The 25537-nt window shown below is 37.5% G+C and overlaps 1 protein-coding gene and 2 long non-coding RNA genes across 7 annotated transcripts; 2 read left to right on the top strand and 1 right to left on the bottom strand.

The window, feature by feature from the left end:
• Positions 1-768: 768 nt before the first annotated feature.
• LOC149729203 (unconventional myosin-Ie-like) lies at positions 769-21477 on the top strand. Of its 5 annotated transcripts, XM_089887150.1 has the most exons (28): positions 769-787; positions 1043-1168; positions 2530-2661; positions 3103-3192; positions 4009-4164; positions 5452-5568; positions 6299-6461; positions 7127-7249; positions 7635-7748; positions 7943-8087; positions 8307-8439; positions 9041-9211; positions 9794-9927; positions 10761-10880; positions 11367-11478; positions 12083-12252; positions 12696-12840; positions 13211-13333; positions 13939-14100; positions 14447-14592; positions 15080-15229; positions 15585-15733; positions 16024-16353; positions 16755-16907; positions 18411-18525; positions 18953-19058; positions 19432-19510; positions 20335-21477. In XM_089887150.1, the coding sequence occupies exons 3-28, from the start codon at positions 2530-2532 to the stop codon at positions 20409-20411; spliced, it is 3615 nt and encodes a 1204-aa protein (XP_089743276.1). In that variant the 5' UTR covers positions 769-787; positions 1043-1168; the 3' UTR covers positions 20412-21477. The 5 variants fall into 5 exon arrangements, 4 of the variants coding, with proteins under 4 accessions (XP_089743276.1, XP_089743275.1, XP_089743277.1 ...); XM_089887149.1 differs by lacking the exon at positions 769-787 and having other exon boundaries at positions 815-1168; XM_089887148.1 differs by lacking the exons at positions 769-787; positions 1043-1168 and adding an exon at positions 1882-2058.
• On the bottom strand, positions 843-1840 carry LOC149729204 (uncharacterized). Its single transcript, XR_016385897.1, has 2 exons — positions 1584-1840; positions 843-1410 (listed from the first exon to the last, which is right to left on the bottom strand). It is a non-coding gene; the product is annotated as an uncharacterized LOC149729204 (long non-coding RNA).
• Positions 21478-23508: 2031 nt separating the features above from the next.
• On the top strand, positions 23509-25074 carry LOC149729202 (uncharacterized). The gene is made up of 2 exons (XR_016385896.1): positions 23509-23597; positions 23755-25074. It is a non-coding gene; the product is annotated as an uncharacterized LOC149729202 (long non-coding RNA).
• The last annotated feature ends 463 nt before the right edge of the window (positions 25075-25537 follow it).

Below are 25537 nucleotides of genomic sequence, written 5' to 3'. Positions count from 1 at the left end.
TATAACTTGACAGTTAGCATGAGGTGTTTGAATAGATCTTGTGTGTCTGGTGTATAAGAAGACACCCATGTTATAACTCGACAGTAAACATGAGGTGTATGAATACACCATGTGTGTCTGGTGTATGAGAAGAAACCCATGTTATAATAATAATAATAACTTTTATTTGTCTCTTCGATTACAGTAGCGAAGATTTAGAAATGTTTCAAACGAAAAGACAGGATATAGCGACAAAACAACAGTTGTTAAAACACATTATTTTTAATTAAGTTAAATTATTTTAATTAAGTTAAACTTCTAATAGAAACAAAAGTGTGCGTAAAGACACGACCCGTACAATGGGGGGAGTCGGCTTTAAAGAGAATTGACCCAAAGATTGGGCCCTGATGGAAAAACAAAACCCCCAAAAAGAAATTCCACCAATAGTTCACAGTGAACAGTTTCAGGGGCACACTTGTAAATTGCAGAAGGAGTACATTACTGTAATACACAAGAAATTCAATATAAGAATGAATACGAGAAAAAATAAACAACTTGACAGTTAGCATGAGTTGTTATAACTTGACAGTTAGCATGAGGTGTATGAATACACCATGTGTGTCTGGTGTATAAGACACCCATGTTATAACTCGACAGTACCGCCACTGCCCCAAGTGGCCAGACTAGATTTAATATAATTCCGCTAGGTAGTGCACAAATTTATATTTTACATAGATATAGCATATATTAGAAAGTTGAATGTGTAGGGCGGAAAAGAACTTGAAATTGAGCTTTTGTCAAAACAAAAGTAACGTTTTATAGTTTTACGAATAATATTATACTAAAAAATGATGTGCACTAACTTTAATGATCAGCAATGTCGCAAAACGAGTTAAATGGGATTTACGATAGTTGTTTTGTTGGGCTCAAATATTTGTTTTTCTTTGTTAATACAAGTTGATCCGTAGAATCGTAAACTACGAGTTTGTGACGTATGTAAGCTGTGCAAAAACTCTCAAATTATTAGAAAGGCGAGTGAACTAACTTGTATGTTTTGTATCAGTACAGTTATAATACGGGATTTGTGCGCAAGGGTAACGAATGTTGGGAAAACTACTACGACTTTTAACGGAATAATATTTGTTGATTTTGATTTGAAAGAAAAAAAGAAAGAAAAGAATTTATCAAGGTATTGTTCACTTTGTATAATACTTTCGTGAGATAAAGTTTTGAATAAAAATACAACAGTTTTAAAATTATTTTATTGGCAGGTTTTTTTTTAAATATAAGATACATTTTTGTTTTCAAACAAACAAAAGCAACACACAAAGTAAAAACCTCAAAAAGCTAAATTTTGTTTTATTGTTCCGTTTGAAGAGACCGTCCGAAACCACAACAATACAATTTTCCTGAACAGAAGCATAACATGGCCTGAAATACATGCTTATATATAAACATGGTGTAAAAATTTCAAACTAAAAATACTTAAAATAGTTATTAGTTATATATTTAAAATTTACACACATTCTATTTCCAGACACAAAATACCTGCCACAAGTTATTTTAAAAACACTGCATTCATTTCTTACAAAATTACTACTTACAATTTATAAATATAATACACCTATATTTATGACTTTAAACAATAAACCACAGCCAGCTTAATTATTTTCATCTCGTATAATTTCCAACGCGCAGTGAAGTTGTGATTTAACAATAGATGCAAGCGACTCTCTTCCTGTTCTATTGTTACAGCATAATGACTCATTGTTTACCTTTTTCTACACAGTAGCTAAGTATATGGATACGTTAGTTGCTCGTAGTTGAATAAAGGGCATTGCGGTTTTATTATTCATGAACAGTTAACATTATGTAGTAAATAATCAGTAAATTTTGTTTGAGTTTAATATTACTTGTGTTGAGGAAATAGCTTAGTGATGTCACAGGTGACCATTTCCTGTGTAACAATGAACATTGTGATGTCATAACTTATACCTGCGTTAATAACAATCATCAGAAATAATAAGTTTTATGAATAAATAAAGCTAGGAACAAATATATACCATCATGACTACAACGGTAGGTGCTTTATATATCCTGGCATAATATTTAATTTACAAGTTAGCGGACTCTGTTTAATTTAATACTTTTACTCAAGTATTTATCAATAGCGCGATTCAACAACAGTTATTTGCTGCTAGTTTTTTTTAGTATTTTAATCGACTTTATTTACGATATTAGATAAATTCATGTTATATTGTGTGCTTGCTGCTATTTGTATTAGGTTTTGTTGATGTTGAACCTGTGTGTTAGAAGTAATGAATGTTAGTTAAACAGACAGTATGGTTGTATTGGAACTTGTATTATGGTATATATAGCTGTGTTATAGAAACATACTTTCTGCAAACTAACGTAAAGCGGTTAGAACTACGGTAATTTTTTGCCACAGTAGCGAACAATGGTGCGGCAATTGCCGTGGTGTTTCATGCCTTGATTTAGTACGACTACTTTGTATATATTTGTTGTAACTTTGTAATTTAATATCCACAGATGGTGAAGCATCACTGGCAAAGCCACAATGTCAAACAAAGTGGTTTGGACGACATGGTCTTGTTGTCTAAGATATCTGAATCATCTATCGTGGATAACTTAAAGAAACGATATATGGATGACCAGATATTTGTATCCTTTGTAGCTAATTTAGTGCATGGATGTTCGTAGTGTGTGGGTGTTGAAGGCTGTGCCATAGTTTGGTCTGCATCTTATGCCCCCACCCTGCAGAACTTATGTACTATAGAATAAACTAGGGTTTTAATCCGTGGTTCCCTGCTATGCATCATCATAAAGAATAGAACATGCCATATGCATATTAGTATATACAAAATGAATTTGCTTAATATGGCTTTACAGGACAGAGGAATAAGGTTTGGTAGAGTGTGTGGGATGCATAGGGATTTAAACTATGGCGTTGGCATGTAGTTATGATAAATCTCCACCATTAACCATGCATATGCATATGAATGTACCATCATATGTTCATCTATTTATTCCGTGTAAATATACACTGCACATCACACATGCATAATATGTACCACGTATACATTCCTTAACCAAGCACTACAGACATACATTGGTCCAGTATTAGTATCGGTAAATCCATTCAAACAAATGACTTACTTCACTGACAGGGAAGTGGAATTATACCAAGGATCTGTGAGCATTGTGTTTATGTTTATTTGCTATAAGACCTTGTTGCGTGGTGTAATGGGACAATTCACACATGTTGTCGCATGGGGTAATTGCCAATCCTGCATTAAATCCCAGGTCCCATGATATTTCCACTGTAGGACCTTAGTCCTCACCCACATAGAATAGAAGACCTTGTCGCAAGTGGCGTATTTAGGGAGGTCTAAACCTTGTTTTGTAATAAATAAGTTGGGTATTGGGGTAAAAATGACCCAATACTGCCGTAAATGGTATGCCATGTTTTAGGACTTTATCCACATAGAATAGAATGTATATTTAAGTTCATTGATGTATACACAACCACATTAAACAGCCAACACTGTGACACATCAATATATGTCCCACTTGGTTGTGTTTACTCCCCTATTCACCCAATCATATTTGTAATTGTTAAACCACTTTGCATTCATTTGTGACATCATAGTCATGCCCACTGAACCGCAATGAATGTAAATTTAAATTAGTCACATGACTTTGTTACATAATAATAGGAAGTGTTTGTCAACAAACAAGTTTCATTTTAATCTTTGAACAATAACTTTCCCTATGTTGCAAAACTTTGCCCAAGAGCTTAATTACCACTTAAGGTGTGGATCAGTCAAAATACAACTTAACTAATTTAAACACCTGTGAAAAATGGTGCAGCCAATTCTAGGTTATTGTTTCGTTGACACTTTGTAAAACCGGCTGTCAAAAGTGTCGGCCAAATAAAACATACTTTTATTATTCCGAACTGTCTTTATAACATGCTGTACAAGTATCTAACCTCAACCCCCCATTCAGGCTGCTTATGAGAACCCCCCCCATATATACGCACTAGCAGATGATATGTACAGAAACATGATGATCGACATGGAGAACCAGTGTGTTATCATTAGTGGGGAATCTGGTGCTGGAAAAACTGTGGCCGCCAAGTTCATTATGTCCTACATATCTAAGGTAAATAGGAAGTTATATTTGGAAAAGTTTTATAACAGTGCGTATTATAATGCAACCAGGGATGCGTAATATCTCATACAACATATACAGTGAATTTGTAATTTTTGACAGAAGTTTTTGTTTTGTTCGTGCCAAAGTCTGCTCACGATTCAGAATAAAAAATTATAATTTGTTTATCTCCAAAATGACGTTAAATGAGTTTCGGCAAAAAAATTGAGACTAAAATAAAAAAATTCTGCAATAAAATTTAGGCAGTTTCAAAAATGTTTGTTATAACAGTTGTTGTAACTTGTAACATACATAAAAGTTGGATAAATATAAATTAATATGAATGAACTGCTACCAGGATAAGGTTTGTTGTTGCAATGAATGTTGCTTATGTTGATGTATAACCCACATAAAAACGTGGGTTGGCGTGGTTTCGGTACAAAGCTTATCGGGCCAACTTTCATTTCACTGGAGCTTGGCATCGGTTGAATGTTGGAACAGCGGTGACATCATGCGTTTTAGCACCCAAGTTTTAAAATGAAACAGATTTTACCCTGCTATTGAGTGTTTGTACAAACAAGCAGAGCCAAAGTATACTGCATTCACCTCCATACACATTTGACCACAACTGCCAACAGTTAACTTTTATAATAGATTGTTGATCAAATTGGTGAATAAAATAACAGGCGAGAATACTTTAAACAAATGTAGGTTATTTTATTGATGGGGCCACGGGTGTTGAGTGTCTCTGAAAAGGAGCTACGGACCATGAAAGGATAATAAATCCCTTTATTTCCTTATTTGCTGAATGTTTGTTAATTATGCGTTGATTAATATTTAAAATTAGAAATTTGCCGGGTTTTAGTGTATGACATCACAATTCGTTATGTAAACCAGTAAATGTTGATTGTTACATCACTTTGACAATTATGACTCGGTAGAAATGATTGTTTCCTGTTTAATACATAGTTACGTAACAATAGAAATGCAATCGCGTAATAATGGTGACTATTTGATGATTTATTGAATCATAATCTGGATTTTTTATGATGACGGGGTCATTGTGACATCACAGTTACTATTATGACCAGTTTATATGACACAATAACCAAATGTGTGAAGCTTTCCTTCAATATACAAACTCGTTATTGTTAACATTGTAACTGTATTTAAACAATGTCACCCCAGATTTTACCCTGCTGTTAGGTGTCTATACAAACAAGCAGAGCCAAAAGGGGGAAATGATCAAATAACTAAATATAAATAAACATAACAAACAATCCACCCGATAAACCCCAGGTATCTGGTGGTGGGGACCGCGTCCAACACGTCAAGGAGATTATATTGAAGAGCAACCCCCTGTTGGAGGCGTTCGGAAACGCTAAGACTGTTCGGAACAATAACAGCAGCAGATTCGTAAGTTGTTTCTTGGTTTGTTGAGACTTACTGGTGTTGGAATATAAACTGGGTTAAAACGTTACTCGCCTGAAAGAAAATGATTTTTTGCAGTTAAGCTAACGAATGTAACATATTTTTCCTCCTATGGCGGGGCAACAACAGTCTTTATAACACAGGTGTTCTAGTTCTGTTTCTTACACCTTATGTCACTATTTTGTGGATCACACTTTGTTTTTATGACATTCACCCAAATTAAAATAACACTGAAAATCTCTGTTTTAATACAAGCCACAAACCAATTGAATTACAACTGCTTTGGTTTCGGTGATTTTAATTCTTCCATCAATTATGTAACAATGGCTTTAATTATTGAACAATGACAATTGTGATGCTTGATTAAAAAATCCATTGTTCCGATTATTATATAACAATTAAGCATTGTCATCGCACTCTAAAGTTTAATTCCATGAACAATTAACAATACTCAGGTTAAGTGCAAATCCCGGGAAACTGTTTCTCTTGTGCAATGCTTCCTTTGTTGCATCGTGGCAACACTTAAGAGCCACGCTTGGATTATCTTGATCTGTTAGCAGGATATTTTTTTAAGTTTAAAAGTAAAACTTATATTATTTTACTCATGCTTAAATAAGTTATTGCTAAACAGTGAAATTTTCGTAATCGTAAAATTTTACTGTACATAATCATTATCACAAATAAAAATAACCCAACCATTCAAACTACTATGCAGGGAAAATACTTTGAGATTCAGTTCAGCAGAGGCGGTGAACCAGACGGAGGAAAAATATCAAATTTTCTTCTTGAAAAATCTCGCGTGGTATTTCAAAATCCTAACGAAAGAAATTTTCATATTTTCTATCAAATGCTTACGGGTGCTCCTAGTGAGTTAAAAGGTAATGCTTGAATTGGTTGAAACGCTTTGTTACAAGTGTTTGTGTAAATGTATTTGACCAACACTTCAGTATTATTGACTGCTAGTTTTACAAAGTGTCAACAAAACAATAACCTTGAATGGTTGCGCCACTCCTCACAGGTGTTTATATTTAGTTTAAGGAGACAGGCAGCACTTGCTAAGACAATTTACAAATCAATACAGACATTACGAACTATTCATGGTTTAATATCATATCTCAGACCATTGAATAGGAATCTCGAATCTGTTAATATTTAACATTTTAATCTCATTTATTTATTTATTTGATAATTACCTTTTCAGTATACCTCTTATAAATGGGCACGCATTTAGGCCTACATACTTCCGTGTCGAACCATCCTTGCTTTCCCTGCAGTTTATAAAGTTGGTGCCATTAGACTACCATGCATATTAACTTCGATATTATCCAGTTATTCATAATTTCATTCTATATGGGTAAGGTTCTACTACAAGCCACAGAACCTATGTTAAAGTTTCCCATTATCAAATTTATGAAGAATAACGTTCAACTATTTACTGTAAAGAATATTTATTGTAGGTTTTCCAATCTATTCTACAACTATGCCATATATAATAATATCTAATATTTGCCCCCATACAATAACCCTGCACCCCCACACACAGAACAACTTGGAACAGCAAGTCCTGATTATTTTTATTACTTGAATCAAAGTGGATGTTATAGTGTTGATGGTACAAATGATGCGGAGGAGTTTAGTGAGACGATGGAAGCAATGCAAGTTATTGGTGGGTTGATGTTGGTGCTTACGTGGGGTAGGGTGAAGTTGGACCACAAAGTAAAAAAAATATTTGGCACATAATTATTGTCTCAAAATGAAGCCATGTGGGGTGTTGATGAATTGTGTTGTTGAATATATAGTAATGTGAGACACACCATGGGACCTGAGGAATAGGACGGAGTCGTCCCATTACCCCAACACCCAGGATGCTAAAATTATTATATCCTCTGGTATTGCTACTGTTTATTATCTTTTTACCTTATAGGGCAAATGTATTATGATATAAACATTTTATTTTTCACAACTAAGCTACTTATGAAATTAAATATATTCTTGTGCTTAAACTAAAACATGATATTTAATTTGTCTTATTTTATATTATTTCTACTCAGGTTTAACTCCGGACGAACAACACTACGTGTTACAAATCACCGCGAGTGTTTTACACATCGGGAATATTAGTTTTATTGAAAATGGGAATTACGCTGCTGTCGAAAACCAAGATTGTAAGTTTATTGTTGTGGCTAGGGTACTGGGTACGAATCCAGGCCAGGGTTGGAGAACCAGGGGTCCTGGGTTCGAATCCAGTCCAGGGTTGGAGAACCAGGGATCCTGGGTTCGAATCCAGACCAGATTTGGATAACCAGGGATCCTGGATATTAATCCGGCCAAACCAACCACTAAAACCATACACCCACAGACCTTGCATACCCAAGCTATCTGCTTGGTGTAAGTCAAGATGCATTGCGACAGAAACTTACAAGCCGTGTCATGGACAGTAAATGGGGAGGGAAGAGTGAAAGTATTGACGTCACGCTTAATGTGGAGCAAGCATCAAGTACTCGGTGCGTTTGTGTGGATTGTTTGTATTGTTGGGTATGGTGGGTAAGTCTATAGACCTGGGATTAAACCAGGGTTGACCCATTACTTACCCAAACATAAGCACAATTTCATTCCATTAAATTTTAATCCATGCAAAACAATGTTCATTACATTTCAACATGTTGTCACACATATGAACATTCCAAGTTAAATAAATATATCCAATCTACAATACATTACAGTGATGCGCTTGCAAAAGCTTTGCATTCTCGATTGTTTGATTTCCTCGTACAATCGGTCAACACTGCAATACGAAAGGATTACGACGAGTTTAACATCGGAGTATTAGATATCTATGGTTTCGAGATATTCCAGGTAATATATGATATCTATGTAGTTTATCTATCTAAACCATCAGCTTTAAATATGGCTACCAAGCATCTTCTATAACCTAACAATGATCACATGGTTGGAGCAATAAACATGTTTTGTCCAAGAATACAAACAACTATCAGTGTCGAGCATTGAACCTGGTATCTTCCATGGTACAAGCCCCAACCATTGAGCCATGGTGCTGGACATAAACCAACCATATAACCAAAGCATAACTTCAGTAATTAACCCACAATTGCAATTACTGGGCGCCCACAATGATAGCAATATCAAACATTGAACCCAAATCTTTAAGTTACGTCACAAACGCTTAACCACCGAGCCACACCAGACTCCCAAATAACCCCGCTACCCCGGTGATCAACTAACAATCTCAATTAGTGACCACTGGGTTGGAGTAATGTCCGTTGTCTTGCCTATGGTCTTATATTATACTAACACAACAGTTTCAATGTCAGTGCTTAATCAGTAAGCCCCAACCTGACCCAACCCCCCATCACCCATCAATTAACACACCAGTTGTCAGCCCCCATTACCCCAGTAACCACCCACCCCATCAATTAACCCACAACCCCACTTCCAGCGAAACGGTTTCGAGCAGTTTTGCATCAACTTTGTAAACGAGAAGCTTCAACAAATCTTCATTGAACTTACATTGAAAGCTGAGCAAGAGGAGTACGTACAGGAGGGTATAAGGTGGACTCCTATTGATTATTTCAACAACAAGATCGTTTGTGACCTCATAGAGAGCAAGGTGGGTGTGTCAGGGGTGTCGGTTGTTTATTCTCACATCTATTCAAAGTCTAAAAATAAACTGTCTGTGTTATGTTTGGCAAAATCTGACCTTAATTTTTGGTTATTGAACAAGAACCTCACCTATATAGAATAACACTAAATCCAGTTTTTTAACCTAAAATTTATTTTTACGTCCTTTTTTTCTTAAATTTACAAAAAAATATGCGTTTGAGTACTCTTGTTTTAGACTACTATACTTTACCCATTTACATAACAACAATGTTTTGTTTTATAAAACATATAAACTTAACATTTAGAAACATACCTGTTTAACTTTCATATTTATTCAACTTACCAGAAATATACACCTGTGTTGTTTTGGACATAACTTGGCACCCTTTCTGCTCTGCGCAGCAATTGTTTTTGTGGCTGCAAACTGCACAGAATAGCAGTCATATTACTGCAGTAACTGGCCAACACTGGTCTAAATTTTTGCCTGTTGGGCCAACACTTGTCTAAATCCCATGTCCTCATCAAGGTCCCATATATAATAGAACAAATATTTCAATTAAATATGTTTTCTATGTTATTGCCCCCCCAGTCGCCCGTGGGCGTGATGTGCGTGCTGGATGACACGTGTGCGACCATGCACGCAGTGAACGAGGGTGCCGATCAAAAGTTTCTCGGCAAATTGTGCGGGGCCGTGTCAAGCCATGAACATTTCCAAAGTTTCAGGTTTGTATTCGTGCATAATATATATATATGTGATATTGTTTATAATTATATGGATATTGTGTTGTGGTATTATGCACATATATGATGTAATAGTTGGTGATTATAAGATGTTTATATTCAATATATCCCAGTAGTCTTTTTATCAATTAACAGCGCTCTATCAGAGTTGTGAGGAAACAGTTTAGGGATTCTGTTAATATTGTTTGTTCACTACTAAATGTGGAGATAAAGGAAAACGAAAGTCCCATCTTACTATACATTAGTTTGGTGATGTCACCATGTAAATTATTTTGTTAAATTTGTTTATACGTTACCACAATGCCAAGGTTGTTAAAGATAATCCTAACAATTAATGGTTGTAGCACCCTGGATGTTGGGCAACGTGGCGTGTAGAATCTTTTCAATAAAATACATATTGTGAAGATTCATTTCTTGCGTTAATTTGAACGACACCGTGGGTGCTACAACTCATTAGCGATCACTTGCTTAGATATTCAAATATGGGATAAATTGCATGATGGTTTGATATACATGCATAAAGATCATGTAAACACGTACCCACAACACTAACCTCCCCCCCCCCTGACACACCAACCAACAATAACCCACCCCCCTGACACACTAACCAACAATAACCCGCCCCCTGACACACCAACCAACAATAACCCCCCCCCCTGACACACCAACCAACAATAACCCGCCCCCTGACACACCAACCAACAATAACCCGCCCCCTGACACACCAACCAACAATAACCCACCCTCTGACACACCAACCAACAATAACCCGCCCCCTGACACACCAACCAACAATAACCCACCCTCTCCCCCAGCGCTGGTTTCATCATCCATCATTACGCTGGTAAAGTAAGTTACGACGTTGATAACTTCTGTGAGAAAAACAAAGATGTCTTATTCAAAGATTTGGTTGAATTGATGCAACAAAGTGAATTGTAAGCCATAGTTTATATATTCCTATTTATTCCTATTTATTGTTTTACATAAATTGATATATTTAACTTATTAATATTTACTGAATAGTGGTCACTATGAATGAGGTGATGGCATCCAGACAAAGCACGTTAAGCGGTTGTCTATATAGATGTGCAAAAGTCCTGAGTGCCAAGCCCGAGTAATAACACTGTTACAGTGTTACTTCAGCTGTGAGGCATATGTGATGTAGACTTTTGGTTCCTCTGGTAATTACTCTAACCCAGTGGTCACAAATGGGTTGTCTTAATTGTCTTAGTGTTTACTTGCGTCAAAACCAAAGCCCAGAGAGTACCCGGTTCAAGGCTGGTTGTTTACATTGTATTCCTGTTGATATAAACAAAGCTTATAGTGCAGGGCAGAACATAACATGACATTAAACTTATTTAGTATTCTGAATTATTTTTAAGCAGTGTTTCGAAAAATTAATTTCCTAAATTTATTTCCAGCGATTTCATTCGAAGTCTGTTTCCTGAGAACACGAACACACAGAAACGACCGACCACTGCGTCGTCCAAGATTAAAACACAATGTAATATACTTGTGTCTACGCTCATGAAGGTATGTTATATTTTCTACCAGTGTTTCCCAACTATTTCCTACCAGTGTTTTCCAACTATTTTCTACCAGTGTTTCCGAACTATTTCCCACCAGTGTTTCCCAACTTTTTTCCCACCAGTGTTTTCCAACTTTTTTCCCACCAGTGTTTTCCAACTATTTTCCCACCAGTGTTTCCCAACTTTTTTCCCACCAGTGTTTTCCAACTATTTCCTACCAGTGTTCCCCAACTATTTCATACCAGTGTTCCCCAACTTTTTCCTACCAGTGTTTCCCAACTATTTCCTACCAGTGTTTCCGAACTATTTCCCACCAGTGTTTCCCAACTATTTCCTACCAGTGTTTCCCAACTTTTTCCTACCAGTGTTTCTCAACTTTTTTCCTACCAGTGTTTTCCAACTATTTCCTACCAGTGTTTCCCAACTTTTTCCTACCGGTGTTTCCCAACTATTTCCTACCAGTGTTTCCCAACTTTTTTCCTACCAGTGTTTCCGAACTATTTCCCACCAGTGTTTCCCAACTTTTTTCCTACCAGTGTTTCCCAACTATTTCCTACCAGTGTTTCTCAACTATTTCCTACCAGTGTTTCCCAACTTTTTCTCCCCAGTGTTCCCCACATTACATCCGATGCATCAAACCAAACGAATCCAAGAAACCTCACGATTGGGAGGAGAGTCGAGTGAAGCACCAGGTGGAATATCTTGGCTTGAAGGAGAATGTTCGAGTTCGAAGGGCTGGTTTCGCTTACAGACGACCTTTTCATAAGTTTCTACAAAGGTAAGGTTTGGGATGTTAATGCGTATATTCTATATGGGTGAGGTCCTACAGTGAGGCATGCCATGGGATATATATTGAATAACTAAGCCCTGTGGCATGAGACAACTATGGATAATACATATAGTGTCACCCCTGTGTTAAAACTTGGGGCGACATGTCACCCAAAACACCCCAGATGTTACGCCTATAAGCTACATGTTTATTATTGTTATTAATATTATGTTGTATGTGGTTTATATTATTGGAGAAATACTTTGTTTATTATCCCAGTTACGCCAACCCTGATGGATCCAACAGTAGAACAATAGCTATATTAAGGTGTAGAACATACAATGTCACTCCTGTTTCAAATTTTAGTGAGATATCTTGTACCAGTCAACACTAACATTATGTTTACACACCACCCATGCTTTACCCATATGTTGAACCCTCCTTACCCCCAGATATGCCATCCTCACCCCAGAAACATGGCCCCGTTGGCATGGAGACGAAAGGCAAGGAATCCAACACTTGATGTCGTGCGTAAACATGGATCCGGACCAATGGCAGTGCGGGAAAACTAAACTGTTCGTTAAGAATCCAGAATCCGTAAGTTTGGATTCTTATCAGTAATCATAACATGTTGCTTAGTAGAGCAACATGTAAGTTCATGCTGGACAAATAGATAAATATAGTTGTGGTTTAAATTTTGCTTTATATATGTGGGGGGGTGGGTTATAAAGTTTATTGATAATTTAAAACTACGTGCATAATAATCCATCAAACAAACATAATTAAAGTCTTCCGCATCAAATATATATCACTCTACATCGTAAACTGACAACTTTATTAAAAGAAAATTGAAATCAAAATTTCACTTTCCGTAACACAACATAGCACTTTGCGTTTTTCCACTTGATTTTTTACTTTTATAAATGATGTTTTCATCACAATGATAATTCTGACATCATTGTTTCAGTTGTTTTTATTGGAAGAAACACGAGATCGTAAATATGACGGATTCGCGCGAGTTATACAGAAGGCTTTCCGACAGTTCAACGCACGGAAGAAATATCAACAGATAAAAGAGGAGGCGTGTCAGGTGGGCGGGGCAACCGGGTTGTGTAGGGGGGTTCTAGTAGGGCGGGGGAAGACGGGACACCTTAGCACATAATATCCAAATATCCTGAACGTGTGTTAAACAATTTACAATGGTCTATGGAAGCCGTGAGGATACAGTTTTATAATTTATTGAACGTTCTTTGTTTACTACGAAATGGGACGAGAAGATAGAATGAGAAGGTGTCTCATCTTCCCCAACCATACTATATAAAGTTGAACCAGTGTTGTAGTATGACCACGTTGTTTAGGTTCGTGTTTTTTTTAAATAATTGTTATATTCTATATTTACCTGCATAAGATCCCCATGCATTATACCTTATAAAAACAACAACAATTATCATTTTGTAATTTAATTTCTGCAACACGGCAGAATAAATGCACAGTCAGTTTTAAACTGTCTTGTTGGTTTAATAAATTATGACCTTATTAATATAAAAGTTTGTAAAAGTTGGAAAGAAATCTTTTGGAAATTACTTGTGTTAAGGCAGATTGTTTTAAGATGGGGTTCTTTAAAATCACACAAGTTGGCACAAGATCTCTTGCACACAACAATATACGATTAACCAGCCCATACATTACACGCAGGTTGTGTTCAACCGCAAGGAGAGGAAACGGAACAGCATCAACCGCAACTTTGTTGGAGATTACATTGGGTTGGAGTCGCACCCCGAGATCCGACAATTCGCCGGCAAACGTGAAAGGATTGAGTTCGCGCACGCTGTTACTAAATATGACAGGAGGTTTAAGGTGGGTGGGTATAAGTACCTCTTCTAACACTGAGGGTGTTAAAGCTGATTAACTTTGTGGGGGGTATAAGCGATGGTGCAGTCGGGGCGGTGAGGCTGCAACTTACTCATTTTGTGTAAATAAACTTTTTTTTTTTAAATTTAAACTTGACCAGATTAAAGCTGCAATATCTGGTTCTTTGTTTTATGAGAGTTTGGTCGTAGCTTATACTAAGCATGTCAATCAAAGGTCTTATATGTCACTCACTCTTGTCAAACACTGAGAATGGTGCAGTTAATCAAATACCATTGTCCATAAACAATGCCCTTCCTTTGTTCACCATTACCATTATGACATCACACCACAGACAACTAAGCGTGACTTGTTACTTTCGGGGAAGTTTTTATATTTGATCGGTCGAGAACTTGTAAAGAAAGGACCGGAGAAAGGAACGCTGAAAGAAGTTTTGAAACGACAAATTGAGATCGAACGAATACAATCGGTGTCTGTGAGGTGAGTGGGGCCATGGGTTAGGTTTGTGTTGGCCCAATATCCCAACATTGTAGGCCGGGCTATGATTTAGACTACAGTTGGCTCTTTACACCAACACCAATCAATCTAATGAATTCAATTGTTTATAAAAACAAGTCTCAGCTTTTTTTAAGTTTTTGCAATTATCATTTTACCCCCAAATTCACTCACCTGGCTGTGCTTGTTTGTATAGAGGCCTGCCATCAAGGTAGAAGATGTTGAATGTTTCAGACTAAGATGCTAAAAACACATGATGTCATATCGGTAAAATTGATGTGACATTCCAACCCAACTTATCATTTACCACACCAACCCCCCTGCATACCAACAGTATAAACAGCTAATAACAGAAGTTATTTTACACTTATCTATGTCACCCATGTAACCAAAGCACAACGTGTATTCTCACCCTACAACTAACCCCCCTATACTACACTTAAACCCCCACTTTAACCCCCCCCCCCCACAGTCCATACCAAGATGACTTCTTCATCATCCACGTGAACGGGGATTACGACTCCGTCCTCGAATCCATCTTCAAAACCGAGTTCCTTCATGTTTTGTCCAAGAAATATCAAAGTAAAGCGAACAGGAAGCTGGAAATTAACTTCGATTGCAGGTTTGTGATGTCATGATTATTATTGTGATGTCATGATTATTATTGTGATATCATGATTATAATTGTGATGTCATGATTATTATTGTGATGTCATGATTATTATTGTAATATAAAAATAACATGAAACTTTACTGAGAAACTTTGTCTCCAGTTAAAAACCTGGTTTTCAAACTGCTTGTCAAACTTTCACTAATAAATAGTTTTTTATGAGGAAGGTTCAGCATGCGTTGTGAACTAATTTTGTAATAAAATATATCCATATATTTTGCCCAACATGAAGTTATTAGTCTCTTATGTTCAATCACCTCTGCTTTAAACGTGAACAATATTTCTACTGATTAAACATTTTCACCAGGGTCGAGTTCAGTGTTAAGAAAGAGGGGTGGGGCGGGGGCGGGACCCGTCATGTCAACTTTACTTCTGGTGCAGGGGATATCCCTCAATTGAAACCATCGAGCAAAGTACTTGGGGTGTCTATCGGACCGGGATTACCCAAGAATTCAAGTTCGTTGTTTGTTTATTATATTTTTGGTTTGTATAGAATATATTAATTTATTGTTTTGTTCTTAATTTGTAAAACTAGCTGTCGAAAATACTGAATTGTTGGTCAAATACAACTTAACTTATATAAACACTTGTGAAAAGTGGTGCAACCTCTTAATGTTGCTTTTAAAAAGAGATGTTTTGATAAGGTTTTACAGATCTCTAAACCAGAGACTTAATTTGTAACTTCCATATTTTCAAACCTACATATATAAGATTTATTTTAACCTTAATTAAATGAAAACTTTCAGAACCGGAAGTTCGTAATTACTCTCGCCCCACCAACCAACGTAGGGGTGGAGGGGGCTACCAACAACAACAACAACAACCCAGACAACAACAACCATCAAGACAACAACAACAACCACGCCAACAACAACAACAGCGTCAAGGACCCCTACCCCAGCGACCCGCCCCAAACGCCCCCAATAATGGGTACGGTGGTCGAGGCCCCCCTTCACAAGCCCCATCTCAAAGAGGGGGTTACCCGCGACCCCCCTCTGATGCTTTCCCACCCCCACCCACAGGGGGATTCCCACCGAACCCAACAGTATCATCATCCTACACCCAGCAAGGCAGGGGTAAGTCCCTAATACGTTACTATCGGGTTTCATTTCAACATAAACAATGACTAAGCAAAATTAACAGCATGAATTGACGACTTTTTATTTTTTTACTTTTTCCCAACTTTACCCAAATCTCTGAACTTCACTCAAATTCACTTATATTTACCCGCCCTACCCCCATTACCTCCCCTGCTTAATCCCCCCAACACTCACACTATCACGTTACCCCCATATTATTCCACTTAACCTACCTCTGTCACCCACTTACATTTACCCAACATGCACAAAATTACAAAATATATTCTTATTCTTACAAACCATTAAATTTAAATTACCCGAATCCTTTTCACCCCCTAAATCCAACTTTACCCCATAAACCTCTCCCAAACCACCAACCCCACTTTACCCCCCCCCAGTATTCTCAGTAGTGACCCCCCAGCAACAACCACCACAACGTCACCCCCACCCCCGATCCACCAACCAACCCCAACGAGGGGGTTTAGCATCGAGGGGGCGACCCAATACCCGAGCCCCAGGTCCCCCATCATCGGGAAGAAGGGGGGTAGCCGGTATGTATGTTGTGTATCCGACTAACTATTTACAGGGGGGGCAGGTACAATCATACACATTGTACATTCATACACACTCTACAATGATTAATGCAGTGTAGAAAGTTCCAGGGTTGTCCTGCCCCATTTTCTGTGACATCATAATGATGTTTGTTTTGCATGATTGATTTATTAATATTTATCCTCGCATGGCGGGGAAACGACAGTTGTTATAACACGAGTGTTCTGTTTCATACACCTCGTGCCCGCTTACGAGTTACCACGTATGTAACTTATTTATTCTCACATGGCGGGGCAACGTGGGTCGTTATAACACGAGTGTTCTGTTTTATACACCTCGTGTCAGCTTACAAGTTACCTCGTATGTAACTTATTTATCCTTGCATGGCGGGGCAACAACAGTCGTTATAACACGGGTGTTTTGTTTTATACACCTCGTGTCAGCTTACAAGTTACCACGTATGTAACTTATTTATCCTCGCATGGCGGGGCAACGACAGTTGTTATAACACGGGTGTTCTGTTTCATACACCTTGTGCCCGCTTACAAGTTACCACGTATGTAACTTCTTTATCCTCGCATGGCGGGGCAACAACAGTCGTTATAACACAAGTGTTCTGTTTCATACACCTTGTGCCAGCTTACAAGTTACCACGTATGTAACTTATTTATTCTCACATGGCGGGGCAACGTGGGTCGTTATAACACGGGTGTTCTGTTTCATACACCTCGTGTCAGCTTACAAGTTACCACGTATGTAACTTATTTATCTTCGCAAGGCGGGGCAGCGACAGTCGTTATAACAGGGGTGTTCTGTTTCATACACCTCGTGCCAGCTTACAAGTTACCTCGTATGTAACTTTATTGGTAATTATTATTTTTTGGTGTATACAAATGATTTTCTGTTATTCACAAATAACCAACTAACAAGAAGATTAAATGCATGTTCAAATCAGGCATGTTTGTTATATCTATGTTTATTGTTATAACATTTCTATTATATTTATCATGTGTAATAACAGCAACATTTCAATTGTTTGTAATAATGCATAACTTATCCATCATAATATATATTATGACATCACACACAAATATATCACTTGGTTCATGATCAGTGTAAAGAGAGCTTGGTAGTCTACACTTGTGTACAACTTTATAAACACTGCCAGGTCTCAATTAATTATTAAATGTTTTTAATTCATTCATTAATTCCATGAAATATAATGTTCACCCATAAACGTAACAGACATTCAACATATTTTATTTTTATAAGTGAGGTTGTACATTGAGGCATACCATGGAACCTGAGATTTAAGCCAGAGATGTTTCATTACCCTGGGACCCAAGGTGCTACACCCTATAAGTGGCCACTGGGTAATTGTCATTCAGTGTCTTGCTTAAAGTTATCAGCCAACTTGGCCAAACCCCAGGCCCCATGGGGTGTGCCCTTACCCATATAAAACATACCCTCAATACCCCACCCTAATCACCCTCTACCCCCAGACTCCCTACCCAACTTACCCCGTGTGGGTCAACAAGGCCGGGCACGAGCCCCGAGTATCGAACAGAACAACGAAGTTGCCGATTTCATGCGAACCCCGGACGCTGGGGCTGCTGGGTAAGTATCTTGTTATATGGGGTTTGCATGTTGGTAGGACCCCTTGTTTAGGTTGTAAATATAACTGTGGGGAAGCCTGGGGTTGACGCGTCACCCAAACATATGTTTTAGCACCCTAGTTTTGGTGTGTAACAGCTGTTTTTGACAGTTTTATAGCTGTAAAGTTGGGGTATCTTAGTTATATGTTACCCCAACTTTTGGAACAGGGTTTGACCACTCTAGTTTTACTTGTGTTATCATTGGTGTAACATACGTGGTGGCAGTGTGACACGCGCCCATAATATGCAGGTGACACTCCTTGTTCACCATGTTTATATATCTAATATTAAGGGTAGCCAAGGTGACGTATCACCCGAACCTTAAAACGCTGTGGTTTGTCAAAGATCATACCATGGGCTTACAATTATTATAATATCTCTATGTTCAGACTACAACGTCGATTGTCGCAACAGAAGAGCCAAAGGTCACGACCTGTGCCGGGAGGGAATCGCCCTAAACCGAGACCCAAACCAAAAGCTTTACCGAAGTGCAAGGTAGGTGGGGAGGGGGTGCCTTATTATTGTGGTGGATGGGTTGTATATGGGTGAGGTACTTGTTGAGGGTTAGAGTTCCAACACCCAAGCTGCTTATATATGGCTTTACTTTGAACATGTTTTCAAAAGTTTATTTTTATGGCAGAATGATTGAATGAATGTTTTATCCTTGATGGCGCGTCATTAAAATGCCGTTACAATCCTACATTTACCATAATCAACAATTGCTGTTAATCAGTAAAAGTTTTGCTCAAAACAGTCTGATAAACTCTTGAACAGCATTGTTCATGTTATATAAATCATAGAAACCAAGCTGTGATACCCGGTTTAATATCGTATCTACCACAATTCGTTGGCTATCTTTTTGTTTCAGGCGATTTATTCGTACGACGCTCAAGACACCGATGAAATAAGTTTCACTGAGGGTGATATCATAGAAATATTAAAAGAAGGTATGTTGTTTCTATGTTGGGTGGGTTATATACGACAAATAATATGAACAACTCATTAATGACCACTGGTAACCTATGCTAAGATTGTTAGGGTGTGGTGTTTAACTATCATTACTATGAAGCAGTGATAGTTATTTTATTGGTATTTAAATGAATTATTTTCTGACTTAAAGTGCTTTAAAAAACACACATGGTGCAGATTAATATTAAACTTGGTTTGGGTGTTGTGACATAAATCCCAGGTTCATGTTTAGTTAATGTATCACCTTACCCCATTTAAAGTAGAACACACCATTGTTTAAGGTAACGAGTAAAAGGTAAAGGCATGACTACCAAGTCTGCCATAAGGCACATATATAGAATAGAATAACTCTGTTCTAAATCTCAGGTCCCATGGCATGCCTCACTGTAGAACCTCACCCATATAGAATAGAATGTGCATATACAATGTTGGGGTAATGAACCAACTCTGGTCTAAATCTCAGGTCCCATGGCGTGCCTCACTGTAGAACCTCACCCATATAGAATAGAATGTGCATATACAATGTTGGGGTAATGAACCAACTCTGGTCTAAATCCCAGGTCCCATGGCATGCCTCGCTGTAGGACCTCACCCATATAGAATAGAATGTGCATATACAATGTTGGGGTAATGGGCCAACTCTGGTCTAAATCCCAGGTCCCATGGCATGCCTCACTGTAGGACCTCACCCATATACAATAGAAATTAGAACGCACTATGGTACCATGCCTGAACTTGCCATAAGGCACATATATAGAATAGATATTATATCTTGACATTGAGCATGAGGTTTGTTCCCCAGACGCATCAGGTTGGTGGTCGGGGAGGATTGGTAACAGAGAAGGTTTATTTCCTGGAAATTACGTCGAGAAAATTTGAATCAACATTTGGTTCACGATGGTGGATGGAACAAAATGGTGGAAACTTTTTTAAAGTTTTGTAAATATTTTAAAATTACAAATATTTTGCAAAGTTAGCTGAATTGTTTGTAAGATCGGAACTTCCGCAACTATAACTTAATTCAGATAACAAAGAAATTCAATTTGTTTTAATATGGGTTCACAAAAATGTCCTCTATTTTAAAAATTCTTATAAGCTTTTCTTGAGCTTCTAGAACAGTTTTCTGGTCCAAGCTGAAGTTGAGTTCTTATAATTGTATCATTGCCCTGTTTCATCCGGTGGTACATTCATTATATTATAAGTGTGACTGGATATTAGGATCAGATTTTTAAAATTATTCCCACAAAATAGAATGAGTTGTTTGTTTGTTTTTTATGAATAACAATATTGGTGTCAATGTAAATATCGTGTGTTCTTCCTAAATTCATAAAATCGTAAAAGCTTCGTAATTTTTTTACATAAACATGCTCTATAAATTCAAAGTAACAGCATTTAATTTACTTGGTCTATCTTGTACAAGCACAACATATAATTGTTTCATATTTTAAACATATTTTCTTGAATGAATTAACAGCTTATAATGTTGTATATCAATGATACACACCGGCCATAATTAAGTTTTTTTGTTTTTTTCACAACTTTTCAGTTGTTTTTATGCTAATTTTAAAAAACTCTTGATGGTCCTAGTGTTTTATTTCCTGAATAATGTAAGTAATATAAGTTTGTTTGATACGGGTGAGGCCCAACGTGCGGCACTCCATGTCACATGAGACGTGACCTATTACTCTAACCTACATATAGGCAAAACTATTAAATTAGTTGTGATTTAATTTTTTACTTCATCGCCTTAATTTTTAACCGAAGTAAATCAATTACTCGACCAAATTTAGTGCTCTTTGCTGCCCTCTTTGCACTTTATATTCATGCAATTTATATTCTCTTGTTTTTAAATCATTCGAATGATTTTTTTGCTAATCTTAGCGTGATTATACAACAAATATAGCAGTTATTAACCAAGGTTTGAAATAAACTCGTAAGTTTGTTATTTGTTCGAGTCCTTCAATCCAACTCAGTGGTGACAGATACAAACCAAGAAGATTGCTTTCGGGAAACTGGACAAGCTTAAAAACTGGACAAGCGAGTTAGTTTTGCAGTGTCAGAAATTTGTGGTAATTATATATTATTGCAAATAAAATTAAAAGTTGGAAAGGATCTTCTACAGTTTTGTTATTGTGGTTCTGAAGTAACCGACGTTACTACACAGGTGGAATAACTTGAATTCAACGCAGTTGTGACAACTTAGAGCTCACCAAGTCTGTCAAGGGGACCGTTTTCGCGAACTCGGACGATTTTAAAACCAGGTAGTTTTGTCGAACAAAAAGGCAATGTTAACTATAATACTGTGGGGTAAGATGGGATACCGTTAGAACATAAATCTTATGTTTCATAATCATGTTTAACGAGGCACTTTTAAAGTCGTGAGTATACGGTTACAAAATTCTGCAAATTTTCTACCAAATTGGATTGAAAAAGAATGGAAACATGTCCCATCTTACCCCAACCTTATACTACATGTATTATTGCAAATAAAATTAAAAGTCTCAAAAGGAAAATTCGACAAATGTGTAAGTGTGATCTTAAAGAATCGACGGTTCAACAATCTATTAAGGCCGTCTCTATCAAGGTAAGAACGCCAAGTGGCTTGCCTATTGTTTAAACAACGCAGGGGGAAGTCCCATTTTGCATTCCTCTTCGGTGCGTATCGCGTCTGATTTGCTTCAGGAACAAGCGATATTGAGTTCCGCGTGAAAATCCTTGGCAGAATTAACATTACTATCGTTTTTGTGACGTCACAATCTGCCGGGTGTCGAATCCTTGAAGCTGATTGGTCAGATTGCTCACGTGACTGACGCCTCGCACCAGCTGATTATTCGTCCCCGCTTTTCGATGATTGGTCGCTTACAACGCGTGGCATTCACACCACGTTTCAGTTTAGATGAAGTTGGTTCCACAACAGGTTAAGTTAGAAGGTTTCAACAAGCTTTCTTGCAAGACTTGAGTTAAGTATTGTTTCATTACATTAGTATTTTATATTACGATACCCTTTGCTATTATATATTATATAGCTTTGTTCTGCCATGTATAGTGATATTATTATTACACTACATTATATACAATAATATAATGCTACCAGTTGTGTGCCTTGCGTGTATTATTTTATTGAATTATGTTTAAATTATTCCTTATCACATTCTGTTTCGGGAATCCGTGCGGTTCTTTATTACGTCATTCGCGGCGTCACACACGCAATATCACTGCATTCTGTTACGTCACAATCCGACACAATCGTTTAAATTTCGCTGTTTACCGCTCGCGTTAATGTTACGTCATTAGTTTCGTTACGTCATAGTTGAACAACACGCGACTGTTCTATATTCGCTTAGGTTGCGCGTCGTTTTTTCATGGGGCCCCATGCGCGTTTTGCGTCGACGCAAGGCACTTTACTTGTATATTCTAATTATTTGCGCTATGAGCGCGAAGCAAGAAGATCAAAGAATTGGTAAAGTATAAATCACAATTGGCATTATTACGTACATAAGCTCTTTTCTAGAAACCTCGATGATGTGACGTCACGAAGTGGTGATGACGCAACAGAAGAACCCACTTCGTAAGTTCATTGTTTCATCGCTAACCTGTGTTGCTTTAAATGGAATTTTAACATTAGAATTTCCAGAACCTGGTATGTGACGTCACAGTGGATAAAGCAGACCATAGCGGAAACATAGATTGAAGATAATTATGACGTAATAGTATATAGAATAGCACGGAAAGATGGGATATCTTTTTATTTTATTTTCTCATCCCATTTGGTAGGAAACAAGGAACACAAAGAATTATAAAACCGTATGCTTAAGACTTACATGGACCGTTTAAAATACGATTAACCTACTTGGATGTTCTGTACTAAACGTGTCCCATATTGCCCCACGGATGTTCTGTACTAAACGTGTCCCATGTTGCCCCACGGATGTTCTGTACTAAACGTGCCCCATGTTGCCCCACGGATGTCCTGTACTAAACGTGTCGCATGTTACTATACAAACTAATATTTAACTTATTGTTACAGAAAAGTCAACGGATAAAGCTGCCAAAGAAAAGCGCAAGGTATTGTATATTATCATTTTTTATGATTTAGTAATTAATTACAACTTTAAAAAGATTTTATTGTGGAATAAACGAATATAAACTTGAGAAATTGGTGAATTTTCTGCCTGTGACGTAACTATTACGTACAACTAACACAATTGTTATATCTTTACAGACAAAGACGCCATTAAAGAAAACACGGTTTGAGGTTTGAGTATTATAAGTATGAGTTGTGTGTTGTATGTGTGTCTTGTCTGCGCTGCTGTATTCTTATTCTGCTGGACCTAATGTTGCCAGCTATTTTTAGTCAGTCACTACTATAGTGCATTTTGCATGTCTATGAAATATATGCAATGAAACTATGGCGATTATCTTGCTGGATCAGATTTTGTTGTTGTACACTCTATTGGGTACTTCGTCTACAGAGGTCGAACCCTTCAGCGATTCTGTATTGTCCCGATTGCTTGGTGAGGGCGCTGTGTTGGTACACAAATACCCGAGTAATATTAACACGCAGTATAGTATATGCGCATAAATGTGATATTAATCCGTTTAATATAATGTAACGTAAACTTCCCCACGTGACTAACTTTATATTAAAACGTCATGTAGCGTGATTGGGACGATGGCCACGTCACAATTACGCTACGACGTCGATACGGTGGGTCAGAGCATTGTCATGACCCTGCGTTCGGTGCGGTTACGTCAGTTTTGATTGAGTTAAGTCACGGTCAGGTTGTTGCGTAGACGTCGCCGCCAGTGATGCTACGCTAGGTGTTTAGGTCATTACCGGTACAGTGATGCTACTGGCACAGTAGTGCCACGCTCGATATTAGGTCACTGTCAATGCGGTTCGTAACAACCTGGTGCAGTTTCGTAACGGTCGATGCGGTGCGTAACATCCGGACGATATTATATTGTGTGAAGATGCGACGAGAGTATCGCGGTACCAACATGGCGACTTACCTTTTTATTGAGACATGCGGGGCTGTTGTTGGCTTCGACTCCTTGTGGTCGGACATTCAATATGGTGTACACTGCAGATGATTATCCTTCAGGATTTGAACCATATTTTATTTGTAGATGTTTCAATGATTATGTCCGCGTTAATTACTTTTTCATCGCGTCCCCTTTTTGTATGATTGAGCTGTTGTATTTGTTGCATGTTTGGCACATGTATGTCGCTGCACTCGTACTATTTTTGTCTTTTTGTTGGTGTGTTCCTTACTAATTTTGTCTGACGGTTAGTTTAACCTTGCTTGGGTAAGGTCTATCCAGCAAAGGGTTTCTCACCATAGTAGAAACCCACTACCATTGGCTGGGGGCTTGTCGTGCCGTAGTGGCTTTCCACCAACGCCAGCCACATAAAATATGAAGGTATTTTAATCCTGTTTCTATTTTTCAGAAGCTTCTTCAACAAAAGTTATCACGTTAAAATATTTTTTTTGTGTTCTTACTTTGTACTGTTGGAAAATAAAATATTAACATGACTTAGTTTCTGTTTCATGGCTTGGTGGTAGGATGTCTGAAACTAGATGCGTCATGGATAAGTGACGTCAAACTTGATACGTCATGGAAGAGTGACGTCAAAAATTTGATACGTCATTTAATTAGCGATAGTTCAATTAGTTAATCATGCGTGACTAGACTCTGGTAGGCGTTTAATCATAGAAATCTTATACAAAGACTACGAGTGGTATGTTTCATTGTCACGTCAAGGCAATTGGGCAAACTACTCCGGGTGTGTAGGGATACCCGGAGCCATAGAAATACCGAGCAGTCCAACCCATTGTTACGTAAATGCAAATTGAACGCCATCTTGTTTCCAAAATAACACACAGTGGATTTAGGAAATGCATGTTTTTCGGTAATTTAAAGGAAAACTTGAACTTAAAAATAAATTTGAAGTCTGGGAAGTCCAAAAAACATGCGTAATTTGTTTTCTGTATCGAAAAAAG

This window comes from Ciona robusta, chromosome 10, assembly GCF_009617815.1.
Source record: "Ciona robusta chromosome 10, ASM961781v2".
In the NCBI taxonomy this organism is placed as follows: Eukaryota; Metazoa; Chordata; class Ascidiacea; order Phlebobranchia; family Cionidae; genus Ciona; species Ciona robusta.
The sequence above is the reverse complement of the archived record's forward strand: the minus strand, read 5'-3'. Positions and strand labels throughout refer to the sequence as shown.

Coding starts and splice junctions, on each gene's coding strand:
- LOC149729203 (XM_089887148.1), top strand. Junction 8,440..9,040: donor ATGGTTTCGAGATATTCCAG/GTAATATATGAT, acceptor CCCCACTTCCAG/CGAAACGGTTTCGAGCAGTT. Junction 13,334..13,938: donor TAAAAGAGGAGGCGTGTCAG/GTGGGCGGGGCA, acceptor CATTACACGCAG/GTTGTGTTCAACCGCAAGGA.